This window comes from Diorhabda sublineata, chromosome 11 (assembly GCF_026230105.1).
Source record: "Diorhabda sublineata isolate icDioSubl1.1 chromosome 11, icDioSubl1.1, whole genome shotgun sequence".
In the NCBI taxonomy this organism is placed as follows: Eukaryota; Metazoa; Arthropoda; class Insecta; order Coleoptera; family Chrysomelidae; genus Diorhabda; species Diorhabda sublineata.
In genome coordinates this window covers 6,777,429-6,791,334 of record NC_079484.1, presented here as the reverse complement: position 1 = coordinate 6,791,334, position 13,906 = coordinate 6,777,429, and the positions used below count along the sequence as shown (strand labels likewise).

At 28.0% G+C, this 13,906-nt stretch overlaps 1 protein-coding gene across 9 annotated transcripts in view; it reads right to left on the bottom strand.

The window, feature by feature from the left end:
* LOC130450059 (uncharacterized) overlaps window positions 1-13,906 on the bottom strand; it is a 98,338-nt gene that overhangs the window by 28,408 nt on the left and 56,024 nt on the right. For all 9 annotated transcript variants that reach the window (XM_056788222.1, XM_056788224.1, XM_056788218.1 and 6 more), the window contains 7 exons: window positions 10,917-11,109; window positions 10,330-10,576; window positions 9,406-9,673; window positions 9,020-9,272; window positions 7,863-8,069; window positions 6,251-6,554; window positions 5,087-5,230 (listed from right to left, as the gene is read on the bottom strand). In XM_056788222.1, the coding sequence (XP_056644200.1) occupies window positions 5,087-5,230; window positions 6,251-6,554; window positions 7,863-8,069; window positions 9,020-9,272; window positions 9,406-9,673; window positions 10,330-10,576; window positions 10,917-11,109 (1,616 nt within the window). The remainder of the gene's footprint in view (window positions 1-5,086; window positions 5,231-6,250; window positions 6,555-7,862; window positions 8,070-9,019; window positions 9,273-9,405; window positions 9,674-10,329; window positions 10,577-10,916; window positions 11,110-13,906) is intronic.

The following is a 13,906-nucleotide window of genomic DNA, read 5'->3' as shown; positions in this document are numbered from 1 at the left end:
ATTATCTTTTCAAAAACGAACTGACATTTGTCTTTAGTTACTGTCTTTAAAAAACGAACTGTCATTTGTTTTTAGAGACTGTCTTTGAAACATAAACTGTCATTTTTTCTATAGACTATCTCATCATCATTTGTTTTTAGAGATTATCTTTTCAAAAACGAACTGTCATTTGTCTTTAGAGACTGTCTTTAAAAAACGAACTGTCATTTGTTTTTAGAGACTGTCTTTGAAACATAAACTGTCATTTTTTCTATAGACTGTCTCACCATCATTTGTTTTTAGACACTGTCTTTAAAAAATAAACTGTCATTTGTTTTTAGAGACTGTCTCATCATCATTTGTTTTTAGAGATTATCTTTTCAAAAACGAACTGTCATTTGTCTTTAGTTACTGTCTTTAAAAATAAACTGTCATTTGTTTTTATAGACTGTCTCACCATCATTTGTTTTTAGACACTGTCTTTAAAAAATAAACTGTCATTTGTTTTTAGAGACTGTCTCATCATCATTTGTTTTTAGAGATTATCTTTTCAAAAACGAACTGACATTTGTCTTTAGTTACTGTCTTTAAAAAACGAACTGTCATTTGTTTTTAGAGACTGTCTTTGAAACATAAACTGTCATTTTTTCTATAGACTATCTCATCATCATTTGTTTTTAGAGATTATCTTTTCAAAAACGAACTGTCATTTGTCTTTAGAGACTGTCTTTAAAAAACGAACTGTCATTTGTTTTTAGAGACTGTCTTTGAAACATAAACTGTCATTTTTTCTATAGACTGTCTCACCATCATTTGTTTTTAGACACTGTCTTTAAAAAATAAACTGTCATTTGTTTTTAGAGACTGTCTCATCATCATTTGTTTTTAGAGATTATCTTTTCAAAAACGAACTGTCATTTGTCTTTAGTTACTGTCTTTAAAAATAAACTGTCATTTGTTTTCATAGACTGTCTCATCATCATTTGTTTTTAGATTTTGCCTTTTTCAAAAACGAACTGTCATTTGTTTTTAGAGACTGTCTTTAAAAAATAAACTGGAATTTATCGTCATTAAAACCCACAGCAATATCATCTTTTTATTTAATTAAATATCTGAATTGTTATTTATATAAGAATCAAAACATGAAATTTCCAAAAATATGTCAAACTATTTCCAAATATCTTTATACCGAATAATATTAAAATATTTTCTCAATTTATATAGCTTAAAAATAACCAATGAAAATAACAACAAAAAAGAGCTATGGTACTTCATTATTTAATCCAAAGATTGAATTGGCCGAAATATTCGCTAAGCAAAAAACTGTAGCTCTGAAACTCTTATCTAAATATATTATATATTCAAAAAACCATCACAAAAACCTAAATGTTAGGTAATTCTCATTTAGTTATCTAGTGAAAAACCAGATATCGATACTATTCCTTATCTATTAGTTAATACTTGAGAAGAAATTTAATTGTTGTTACTCCAATTGGTGCAATCAAGTATTATTGAACTTTTAATTTTTCTATAAACTTGGAAAATATAAGCCAACCATCCGTTATTTATTGCTGTTTCAGCATATTATTAATATGTAAAAGGGTGGTTATATATCATAATGTTTAAAATTCACAATACTCATATTTAATAAATAATGTGTTTCTACTATAAAATCATGACAGATAACTACTGACAGGTTTCAATCTTTTCGTACCTCTTCAGAACGGTGTAATACCTTTCAAAATATAAAACATCTAGTATATTATAAAAATTTTATTCATCCTCTTAAGTAAACAAGGTTCTATAAACTAGATTTCTCATAATTTATTTATTTTGTGGTTTACTACAGTTATTTATATTATTTTCATATCAGTGTCCAATGAAATAAGAAACGATTTCTATTTTATGCATCATTGTATATCAATTTTTTCATAAAATATTTCTCAAACAATTAGTAAAATCTTTCAACCTCACACATAACAAAGTGATTGTAATTTTATAACAGATTTCATAACTACGATGTGTTGAAATATCCTTGTAACCATTTGAAAGGATAAAATAACAAGAAAATAAAAATTATTTGACTTCACTAGAAAATGGACAGTTTACATAAAATATTTTTAATTCAAAGTGAAAGTTTGCAAACTTGAACTTAGATCAACTGTGAATGTCAATAATTTTGTTGATGTGTATAAAAAGAATTTACGAATAGAAATTTTAGGAAAATATTATTCTCTTAATAGATACGTACATAATTCAATAACCTTGAGTTAAAGGAATCAAAGGAGTATTCTTGTGTCATATTTTTTGCCCTCGAACGGTATCAAAGGCAGCTTTCAAATTCCCTAATATAAACTAATACTTTGGAGACTTCTTCTTCTTCTTAATACTTTGATTGGTTGCATTTTTGCTTTTTAATTTTAAAAATTAGCTGTCACAATTCTCTAGATCTGTTCATATTTGAAAATAATTTGTTTTCACTTTGTCCCTTATCAAAAATTTTTACCAATAATCTTTAAATTATATTACTAAATGCATTGTTACAACTTTTGCCCCCGGACTGTATCAAAGGCTGTTTTTAAATTCTCCAATACAAACTAATTATTTGGAGACTTCCAAGTGAATATATTAAATGAAATTTAGTTGAATATTGGTGGTAAAATTCCATATATACGTTATTCGATAAAAAAGTATTATGTCCTTATTCTTATTATATTGCTTTATGTCCTTAATACTTTTATCGGTTGCACAATTTTTGCCCTCAGACTCTATCAAAGGCTGCTTTTAAATTTCCCAATATAAACTAATGCTTGAAAAATACCTCTCTCCCTTATTTTGTACTGTACTAGTTTAATTCTGTTTATCACTTCTGTTTCAAATTAATTTTTTATTATTAAAATGTTAATCTCAGTATGTTTTACCTACTGTTGATACCAGATGAGTCCCATTCATATATTGTTAATTACAGTTAATACTAAAGCTAATAATCAAATCAACATTATAAGATATATAAAACAATGTACCGAAAGTACTGGTATGGTGATCAAGATGAAAGCAACCAAAACTCACCAGAACTGAGAAGAAGAAAACATTAGATGTCTTGAATTTATTTTACCTTTCAATCACTTATACAGTTCAAGGTTCCAACTAAATATCTGTGTTGCCATATCATGATTTATTAAATATTCCACATTTATATCAATCTATTTTTGCAAAATATGCATTCATATGTTATAACATTTGAAATAGTTTTGTTTCGACATACGTGATATTTGTTACAATTTGAATACTCCAAATAAAACAAAGATGAGTCAATCCGTGATAAAAAAATGCTAATGTATAATTTTAATTAATGACATAGCTATAATAGTGAAATCCAAAAATAAAATTTGAAAAAGAGATGTAAAATATTTGAAAAAAAATTAAGACAGAACATATGGTTACTAGGTATACTAAGAAGAAAATACAGGATCATTATTCCAATTTTATATACCTAGGTCAATAAAAAAAGAAAAGGAAGTATTAGAATTAAAGTTTGGAAACATTAAAAGCACTTATAAAATCAAAACACCTCAACATATTAAAGAAGACAGATGAACACAAGTACAAATAGATGGTGAAGAAAAATACTAGAATGAATCTATAGAAGGAAAAGCACTGAAGATGGTTGAAAGAAAACAACATTGGAGGAACTATCAAGTACTTAAAATAATATGTCCAGTGGAGGGAGGATGGTTGAATGGTTAGGATATTATGAGGGACTACAAGTACAAGTACTACAAAAATATAGACAAAAAGAAGAATGGGAGATCAAGAAAGAGATGGTATGACTGTTTATTTGGAGATAAAAAATCACAACATTCAGAATTGAGAAGGAAAAGTTATAAATTTATTTTTGTTGAATTAACTGTAAAATTTTTAGTGGTAGATTACATCACTTTCTTGTATTAGTCATTAATATAATTTAATACAAAGAATTTCATCAATTGTACAGTATGTTTAGAATCAAATATTTTATTAATTCAAATAACAAATCAAAAGTTTGAGTTTATAATATAGGAAAATGTACAGAAATTGGGTCCAAAGGATTCGTATGAACGTTTTTCAATGAAAATATAATTATAAGTATTCTAATCCATTCTCATATAATCACTAGATCAGATGTAAATACAATTAAAATACAAAATGAAAATTGAGAAAAGGAGTAAAACATTTTATGTAAATCAAGAGAAGAAAAAATATATTGTTATAAAAAATAATAAAGATCATCTAACTTTTATGTCAACTTAAACGAACAATATACATTCGAGAGAGGTGCAATTTTCTATACTTAGGGTTAACAAAGAAATAACAGTGGCACAATTAAAGCTGAAAACCTTAATAGACAAAGTTTGGAGGCACTCATAAAATCAAAGTACATATCAAGGAAAACTAAAATAGAAAAGATAAAAAGATTCACCTCAACATATCTGTGGATATTGAAGAAGGCAGATGAAGATATGTTAAACGGTTGGGAAAGAAATATACTAAGAGGAATCTAAAGATAAAAGAAAAATTACTACCGAGAAAAATAATAGGCAAAAAGAGAAATGGGTGTACAAGGAAGAGATCATATGACTGTGTATTTGGAGACAAAAAATCAAAACATTCAGAATTGAAAAAAAAATTGTAAACTGAGTTTTGTTGAATTGTTGTAAAATTTTTACTATTAGTCATTTATATAATAAATACAAAGAATTTCATCAATTGTATGTAGAATATGTATGTTTAGAATCAAATATTTTATTAATTCAAACAACAAACCAAAAGTTTGAGTTTATAAATAGGAAAGTTAGTTCTACAGGATTTGATTGACAATTTTTCAAAGAAAATCTAATTTTATATGTATAAATATTCCAATCAACTCATACTAATCAAAAATATAAGCAGTAAATCAGATGTAAATCCATATTTTTTGAAAAAATTACCATAGTCAAATTTTGTTACAAATAAACGAATTCTTCGTTTAATTTATCTTCATAAGATATATATGCAGTATTGTATTTCAAACCAAATGGATTCAATTCTCAACACCTTTCAAATAAATAAAAATAATATTATGACTTACCCCTTATTGTGCTTTTCTGATCCCCTATGTAACGTATAACTTTCCGAGATGGAATTCCAATCCCTGTTTTCCTTTTGAATTTCTGTTGTATCTTGATGTTGTTGCGTTAGAGTGTCATTTAATGATGGATATCCGCTATTTTGTCTAGAACAACGTTTAAAATAATCAAACAGAATCGACATTTTATAAAGAAGATTATTATAATAACAAAATAATTTTCAATGTTCAACTCCGAAGGTTTGTTACTTATTACAAATAATTGTTATTATGTGAAGGAGTTTTCATATTTATATAAGTAGGTTCCTCAATTTCCCGGAAAAATTCAATTGATTTATTTTCTCTTTATATAGGGTACAATAAAAATAATTGCCAAATCAACTCATAAACTATTAACTAAATTTCAAGAAAAAATGCATATATATGATCATGAAGTAGACCTATAAATTGTTAATCGTAATCTATTATTTAAAAATTAAATCAAATTATTTCTTTTATTTATAGTAAGTAGAGACATCAATGTAGTATTCATCATATTGTTTGGTTTAAAATTAAATTGACAGAAACTCTAATTTATTGATTTTAGAATTGATGCCTAGTATCATATCCCAATCATTCATATTGGTATCCATCTTTGGCAATAGGCCCATTTTTTATATAGTAAAAAGCTCTTGGAAACATGAAAAATCACAGTTCTTCTTCATTCACTACAATCAAAGGTGAATCACAGTGTTTCCAGATCATGCTTCATTTATAAGAGAGTATTTTCTGCCTTCTAAGCAGTCTCGAATATCGTTAGTTATGCTTAACATTACTCCTAATGACATTTATGTATACCTATTATTATCATGGTAGGTCGATGATATTTGGGAAAAAGGTAAGGAAATTACATTTTTTGAAATCAGGATTATAAAATGATTGCTTTATTATTATTAAACGCATTTTTTCATATGTTGGTTTGTATTGTACATTTTACATTTTCTGTATATTTTGTTATTTGCAATCTTATCTTTGGGATAAAAAAGAAATATGAGACAATTTTAAAATTTTGTAAAAGTATATAGGTATAAGAAAATGAGCATGTGGTACTTTATATATATATAAATTACAGTGATTAATTATAGAAATTATAAATTTACTGTTCAAATCTACTAATATTTTGCTTACAGTTCACAATCATCCAATCCACTACTTTGGCTGTAACAAAAATCCATCATCAAATCATCGCTAGCAATACTTTCACAAGGACTTAGTGTATCAAGAGACCCAGTTCGGTTGTATGAAAATTTTTTGTTTCTTGTGCTCATTGGACTGCTTTCTACACCAGAGGAAATCCTTCTTCTAGGTTTGGGAGTACTTTCCATCATAGTTTCTGAACTATTGTCATTAGTTACGGGATTAGTGCAATCTTCGAATATCAGAGCAGGTTGATCAGCTATTTCATCATCAATAAGGAAGTCGTCTTTACCACCTGCAAATAAATATAAAATTAATAGTGCAATACTGATTAAGAAAAGTGGTGAATTAAACAGAAACACAACAATCTATGCAAAAAAAACAGGCAGCCTTAAAAACATTAGTATCAAAAGCAAACAAAATCGTGACACTGAGCCTCTGCTGGGTACCTGGAACTCTAAGGCAGGTATATGGGATGAGAGGAGAGAATGCCGAAGAGACAGTAACAGTGTTACTATCTACGAATTTGTGGAAAAATGTTATTGACAAAAAAGTAAAGCATCGGGATATATGGTTAAACCAAAGTGATTGCCTGTTATCCAAAGCGATTTGACCAAATATAAATGAAAACTCAATCCAGAACATTGGAGTGACTACTGGACATTGTACTGTTGGCAAAAGACTCCAGAAATGGGGACAACTATTACCAAGTGTATAACGAAGAAAAAGAGACAATCGAGCATCTCTTCTGCCAGTCCCTTGTCTTGATTGAGAAACAACATCAAATACTGATGGACGTCACAATATATTGCCTCGAAAAAATGGCAGAAACAGAAATATAGAAAGTAAAAAAAAAATAAAATATTTTGAGTTCAAAATGCTTAAAAATAAGATATAAAACGTTCCCTCTAAGAGCCCTGGCTCCTTAATGTTGGTGATGAGATCCAGCAGCCGCATCATCAGTGGTGCGGAGATGAAAAATGAGAAGGCTGTCCAGATGACTCAGGGTTAACAGAGCCGAATCCTAGGTTTACTTCGACCTCCAAAAGCTGTGAAACTGCACCCACAGTAGGTGCTAGTTACGAAAAATAAGAGGGACGATCGAATCTACAGCTGGCTGTGAGACGAGCGAGATAACTCGATACCCACATCACAGATGAAAAGCTACTAGACTTCATTGCCGAAGTGACTGGGGTCTCCATCTTGTAGCAAAACCAATCCACCCTCTTCGCCTGGTTAGGAATAATATCCTAATTCATTGAAAGTTACATACACCTGATGACCGTTTCAAAGAATATCGGCCCTTGGTGGGGCACGACGGGCCTATGTGACCTTGGTTGCCCAATGAACTATGAAGCTATAAAAGAGAAAAAGGTGGGAGGCTGATTAGCTAGTTAACTAAGTTTCCAGGAAAATACAGGGTGACACAATGGGTCTCAGGCCTCTGATTGAACAGGTTGCCCGTACTAACTTAATCTAATACAATAATATAGAAACAGTGAATTTGTATGGCATTGTCCAATATTATTGGCATAAAACTATTAAGACCGAATGAGTCATTGACAATGGCATTTATAATCATTAAAACTCATAAAAATCTTACTATGGTTCAAATTATCGTTGTCATCCGATATAGACAGAGAATTTGAAGCATTTGTTGGAGTACCAGGAGTAGGAGGTGTTGGTTTTTCATTAATATCTTTGGAGTTAGATGAACTGCGATTTAATTTCCTTCTAATTTCTTCGGATTCTGAACAGCTCAATACACTATCCAGAGGAGACAACAAAGTTTCATCATCCAACAAAGATCCTAAAAAAGAATTAAAGAAAAAATATATAAAATAAATTTTATTATTTGATTGAAAAATGAATGATTTATTCAAGTTTTTAAATCAAAAGTTAAACTTAAAATTGATAATTATATCTATTTTTATGTAATTTAAAAGACATTTACTCGCAGCGAGGATTTTTTTCAGATGGAATTGAAATATTTACTCTTGATGAAACAATTGCTTCAACTAATCAACAGTCATATAAAGTGATTACTCAAACAGGTATTAAATTAATATAGCTACTAGTGGGAATATGTCACTACATATTGCTCTCTTAATGAGGCTGGAATTTCATTACCACCGGTAATGATTTTCTCAGGACTTCACTTAATACATGATACCAGGAGCTCCAGCAGGTACTTTAGGATTAGCAAACCCATCTGGATGGATGACTAAAGAGCTGGTTGTGGACACAATGTATTATCCCAGTTCAAAGGACTGTCTTTAGCAAAAGAAAATGGTGTCACTATTTTGACAATACCACCTTACTCATCTGCAAAACTGCAACTCCTCGATGTGGGAGTGTTGGGTCCTTCAACTATATATATATATATATATATATATATATTATATATATATATATATATATATATATATATATATATATATATACAATGTTTTGCTCTTGGATGCTCAGACATCCAGGGAAAAGTCTGTCAATATATGAGGTTACATGTTGTAAATCCGAAAGCAATGACTTCCAAAAATATTATGCATTTAAGAAAACAGGAATATATCCTTTTGATGAACAGATTTTACTTAAGACTGATTACATTTATAGTTTTATAGCTTTTGGACAAATTTCCTACACTTGAACAGCAACAGAACATCTCACATATTAAATGTTTTTTTCCAATTTTCAAGTAGTATAAAAGAAACAACAAAAAAGAAAGGAAGACCAATAGATTATTATATAAATTATTATTACCAGTATTGTTAGCAACAGCAGCAAACTTGGGATCTTCAATAGTTAACATAACGTTTTTAACTTCTTTAGAAGCAGTTGCCGTAAATGATTTGGACAAAGCACTAGTCATAAGACTCTGTAATGCTGATCCAATTACAGCTGTAGATATTGGTATTTGTTGTACAGGTGGATCTTCATAATTCTTATCTTTGCTCTCATCGCTCGAACTAAGTGAAAAACTAACATCATCAGCCATTGCTTCACCTCCATGTGCCTGAAAATGAACAAAATTTATAACTATTACTGTAAACATCAGGTGAAATACATTGAAGTAACATTGCACACCAAAGAAATGTAGATTTATCCTTATAGTAGAGAATAGTGAATATAATATTAATAACTCTTACCCATTCTTGTTCATCTGAGCTAGGAGGACTGGAATCATCTTTTAACTTATTGGTTCTAGATTTTAAGAAACTAGGCTGCAGTCCTGAAGGTTTTACAAATGTTTTCTCACTCCTAAATAAATCTCGATAAGTCTTTTCTTCCTCTCCATAATCATCACTAAATCCTTCTGATGAAGTTTTCGATATTTTCCTTACACGACTATTTCTTTCTAAGTAGCGTTGGTATTCTACAGTACGTTCTCTAACCATCCCTGATGTATGATATGAGCTGGAATATAATTATAAAAATATAGTTTTAAGGAATTCAAAATTTTTCGAAATATTTAGACTCTTTAAAATTAAATTGAACACTACTTATTTTTGTCGTCCTTTTACAAGTATTTATTTATAACTTTCAAATACATTTAGCTCAAAAACACAAACAAAACGATTTTGGAAGAAAAGTGAGATACTAGTTAAAACAGATACTAGAAGAAGAATGGGCAACAACGATGTTATATATTTGTATGTATAGAAAGAAGAAGAAGAATTATTCATACTATTCACTGATGTGAAATCAGCCTTCGACACAGTCGTTAGAAGAGAAATATGTACAATATTAAAGAATATCAAAATAACTATATAGGCTAGAAAAAGCATGAAAATAAAGGGTACAATTAGAGGCAAAAATACACACAATAAAAATGAAATATCTAAGATGAATAACGAGAAAGGCTAAGTGGCACATGATAAAAAATGAAGACATAAGAAAAATAACAAAATAGGAATCAATAATAGAAAAAAAAAACAAGAAACAGGTTGGATTGGTATAGACATATCATAACACATATAGATTAAGAAAAATAATGGAAGCAGGATTTTCCATCAACAAATGAAGAAGAAAATTGGAAAGAAATGAAGATATTAAACTCAATGGATACATACTTCTTTTTACATTCAGGTGTGGAATGGAAAGCACTTGGCAACTGAGGTAACGGAGGAGCAGAAGCACTGTCGCAGCTATCATTTGAATCCTCCAAATCTCGTACATCGAATCTGTTTGTACCAGTAGGAACTACTTCTAATGTTCGAGGTTTGTGATGACTATTTCGCCTTCTTCTAACCCCAAAAGTAGGAGATGCATCCAAGTGGTCCAATCCTCTCAATACGACATCGTTTTCTCCTACATAACCTTGATTAAAATATTTCCGTAAGATAAATTAATACAGTTTTTATTTATTTATTTATTTTATATAGTTTATGATGATTTTGTATATTATAACAAAAATATACAATGCTGCAAGTAATAACAATATGAATAATTGTTTGGAAAATACCCTGAAGAATCTAAGCAAATAAAGACCAATAACAAACGCAGCTAATAGTAGGGTAAATAAAATATAAAGCATGTACCTCAAAGATAGAAATTTTCAAATGCTTAAGTGTGAATCATAATCGAATGGATTGTTAGATGCTGATGAAAATTTTATAACTAAATTCAAGAATCATATTTTCAAAAATTAGTTACTTACTACTAAAATGGCTTCCAACACCAGAATCTTCGGTAAGAGAGCCGTCTTTGGAAGACGTTTCTTCGGGATGATGCTGATACATCCCTGCTACACGTTTGTTGTTGTTTGCTACTGTTTTCGCTGTTTTAGTTTCTATTAATCTAATGGGTTCAGGTCTTGGTAATTGGTTTGACTGTAAGGTAAATCTACCGATCTGGAAAAATATAAGTTAGTTACTACAAGTTATATAATTCAAATGTGAGGCTGAAAATTGTTTAATATGATGTACATGTTAGGGAAACTCAAAATTTCTTTCCTTTGTGATAGGATTGAAGCAATAATGAAACTATTTATAGAATTTATATTTATTATAATATTTTGCTATATATTTTACTTCTAATTTTTCTATTTCTCTAAATAGAAATAAGAGGTTTAAGAAAGGGGGATAATAAAAGCACGACAAATAACAGTTTTCAAAAAGAAAATGATAAGAAAACCACAAATAACAATTGGAAAAATGAAATAATAAAAACAATACAAATAACAGTTTTTAAAAAAGGGAAAAACACTAAAAATAATAGTTTTCAAAAAAAATAATATGAACACAATAACAATTAAAAAAAAGAAATGATAAAAACACTACAAATAACAGTTTTTGAAAGAGAAAAATCACTAAAAATAACAGTTTCCATAACAAAAATGATAAGAAGACTTTAAATACAATTAAAAAAAAAAGAAATGATAAAAACACTAAAAATAACAGTTTTTGAAAGAGAAAAATCACTAAAAATAACAGTTTCCATAACAAAAATGATAAGAAGACTTTAAATACAATTAATAAAAAGAAATGATAAAAACACTCCAAGTAACAGTTTTTGGAAAAAGGTAAAACACTACAAAACAGTTTTCAAAAAAGAAAATGATAAAAAGACTACAAATAACAATAAAAAAAAATAATAACACTCCGAGTAACAGTTTTTGAAACAAGGGAAAACACTACAAATAACAGTTTTTAAAAGAGAAAAATCACTAAAAATAACAGTTTTCAAAACAAAAATGATAAGAAGACTTTAAATACAATTAATAAAAAGAAATGATAAAAACACTCCAAGTAACAGTTTTTGGAAAAAGGTAAAACACTACAAAACAGTTTTCAAAAAAGAAAATGATAGAAAGACTACAAATAACAATAAAAAATAATAATAACACTCCGAGTAACAGTTTTTGAAACAAGGGAAAACACTACAAATAACAGTTTTTAAAAGAGAAAAATCACTAAAAATAACCATTTTTAAAACAAAAATGATAAGAAGACTTTAAATACCATTAATAAAAAGAAATGATAAAAACACTCCAAGTAACAGTTTTTGGAAAATGGTAAAACACTACAAAACAGTTTTCAAAAAAGAAAATGATAGAAAGACTACAAATAACAATAAAAAATAATAATAACACTCCGAGTAACAGTTTTTGAAACAAGGGAAAACACTACAAATAACAGTTTTTAAAAGAGAAAAATCACTAAAAATAACCATTTTTAAAACAAAAATGATAAGAAGACTTTAAATACCATTAATAAAAAGAAATGATAAAAACACTCCAAGTAACAGTTTTTGGAAAAAGGTAAAACACTACAAAACAGTTTTCAAAAAAGAAAATGATAGAAAGACTACAAATAACAATAAAAAATAATAATAACACTCCGAGTAACAGTTTTTGAAACAAGGGAAAACACTACAAATAACAGTTTTTAAAAGAGAAAAATCACTAAAAATAACAGTTTTCAAAACAAAAATGATAAGAAGACTTTAAATACAATTAATAAAAAGAAATGATAAAAACACTCCAAGTAACAGTTTTTGGAAAAAGGTAAAACACTACAAAACAGTTTTCAAAAAAGAAAATGATAGAAAGACTACAAATAACAATAAAAAATAATAATAACACTCCGAGTAACAGTTTTTGAAACAAGGGAAAACACTACAAATAACAGTTTTTAAAAGAGAAAAATCACTAAAAATAACAGTTTTCAAAACAAAAATGATAAGAAGACTTTAAATACAATTAATAAAAAGAAATGATAAAAACACTCCAAGTAACAGTTTTTGGAAAAAGGTAAAACACTACAAAACAGTTTTCAAAAAAGAAAATGATAGAAAGACTACAAATAACAATAAAAAATAATAATAACACTCCGAGTAACAGTTTTTGAAACAAGGGAAAACACTACAAATAACAGTTTTTAAAAGAGAAAAATCACTAAAAATAACAGTTTTCAAAACAAAAATGATAAGAAGACTTTAAATACAATTAATAAAAAGAAATGATAAAAACACTCCAAGTAACAGTTTTTGGAAAAAGGTAAAACACTACAAAACAGTTTTCAAAAAAGAAAATGATAGAAAGACTACAAATAACAATAAAAAATAATAATAACACTCCGAGTAACAGTTTTTGAAACAAGGGAAAACACTACGAATAACAGTTTTTAAAAGAGAAAAATCACTAAAAATAACAGTTTTCAAAACAAAAATGATAAGAAGACTTTAAATACAATTAATAAAAAGAAATGATAAAAACACTCCAAGTAACAGTTTTTGGAAAAAGGTAAAACACTACAAAACAGTTTTCAAAAAAGAAAATGATAGAAAGACTACAAATAACAATAAAAAATAATAATAACACTCCGAGTAACAGTTTTTGAAACAAGGGAAAACACTACAAATAACAGTTTTTAAAAGAGAAAAATCACTAAAAATAACAGTTTTCAAAACAAAAATGATAAGAAGACTTTAAATACAATTAATAAAAAGAAATGATAAAAACACTCCAAGTAACAGTTTTTGGAAAAAGGTAAAACACTACAAAACAGTTTTCAAAAAAGAAAATGATAGAAAGACTACAAATAACAATAAAAAATAATAATAACACTCCGAGTAACAGTTTTTGAAACAAGGGAAAACACTACAAATAACAGTTTTTAAAAGAGAAAAATCACTAAAAATAACCAT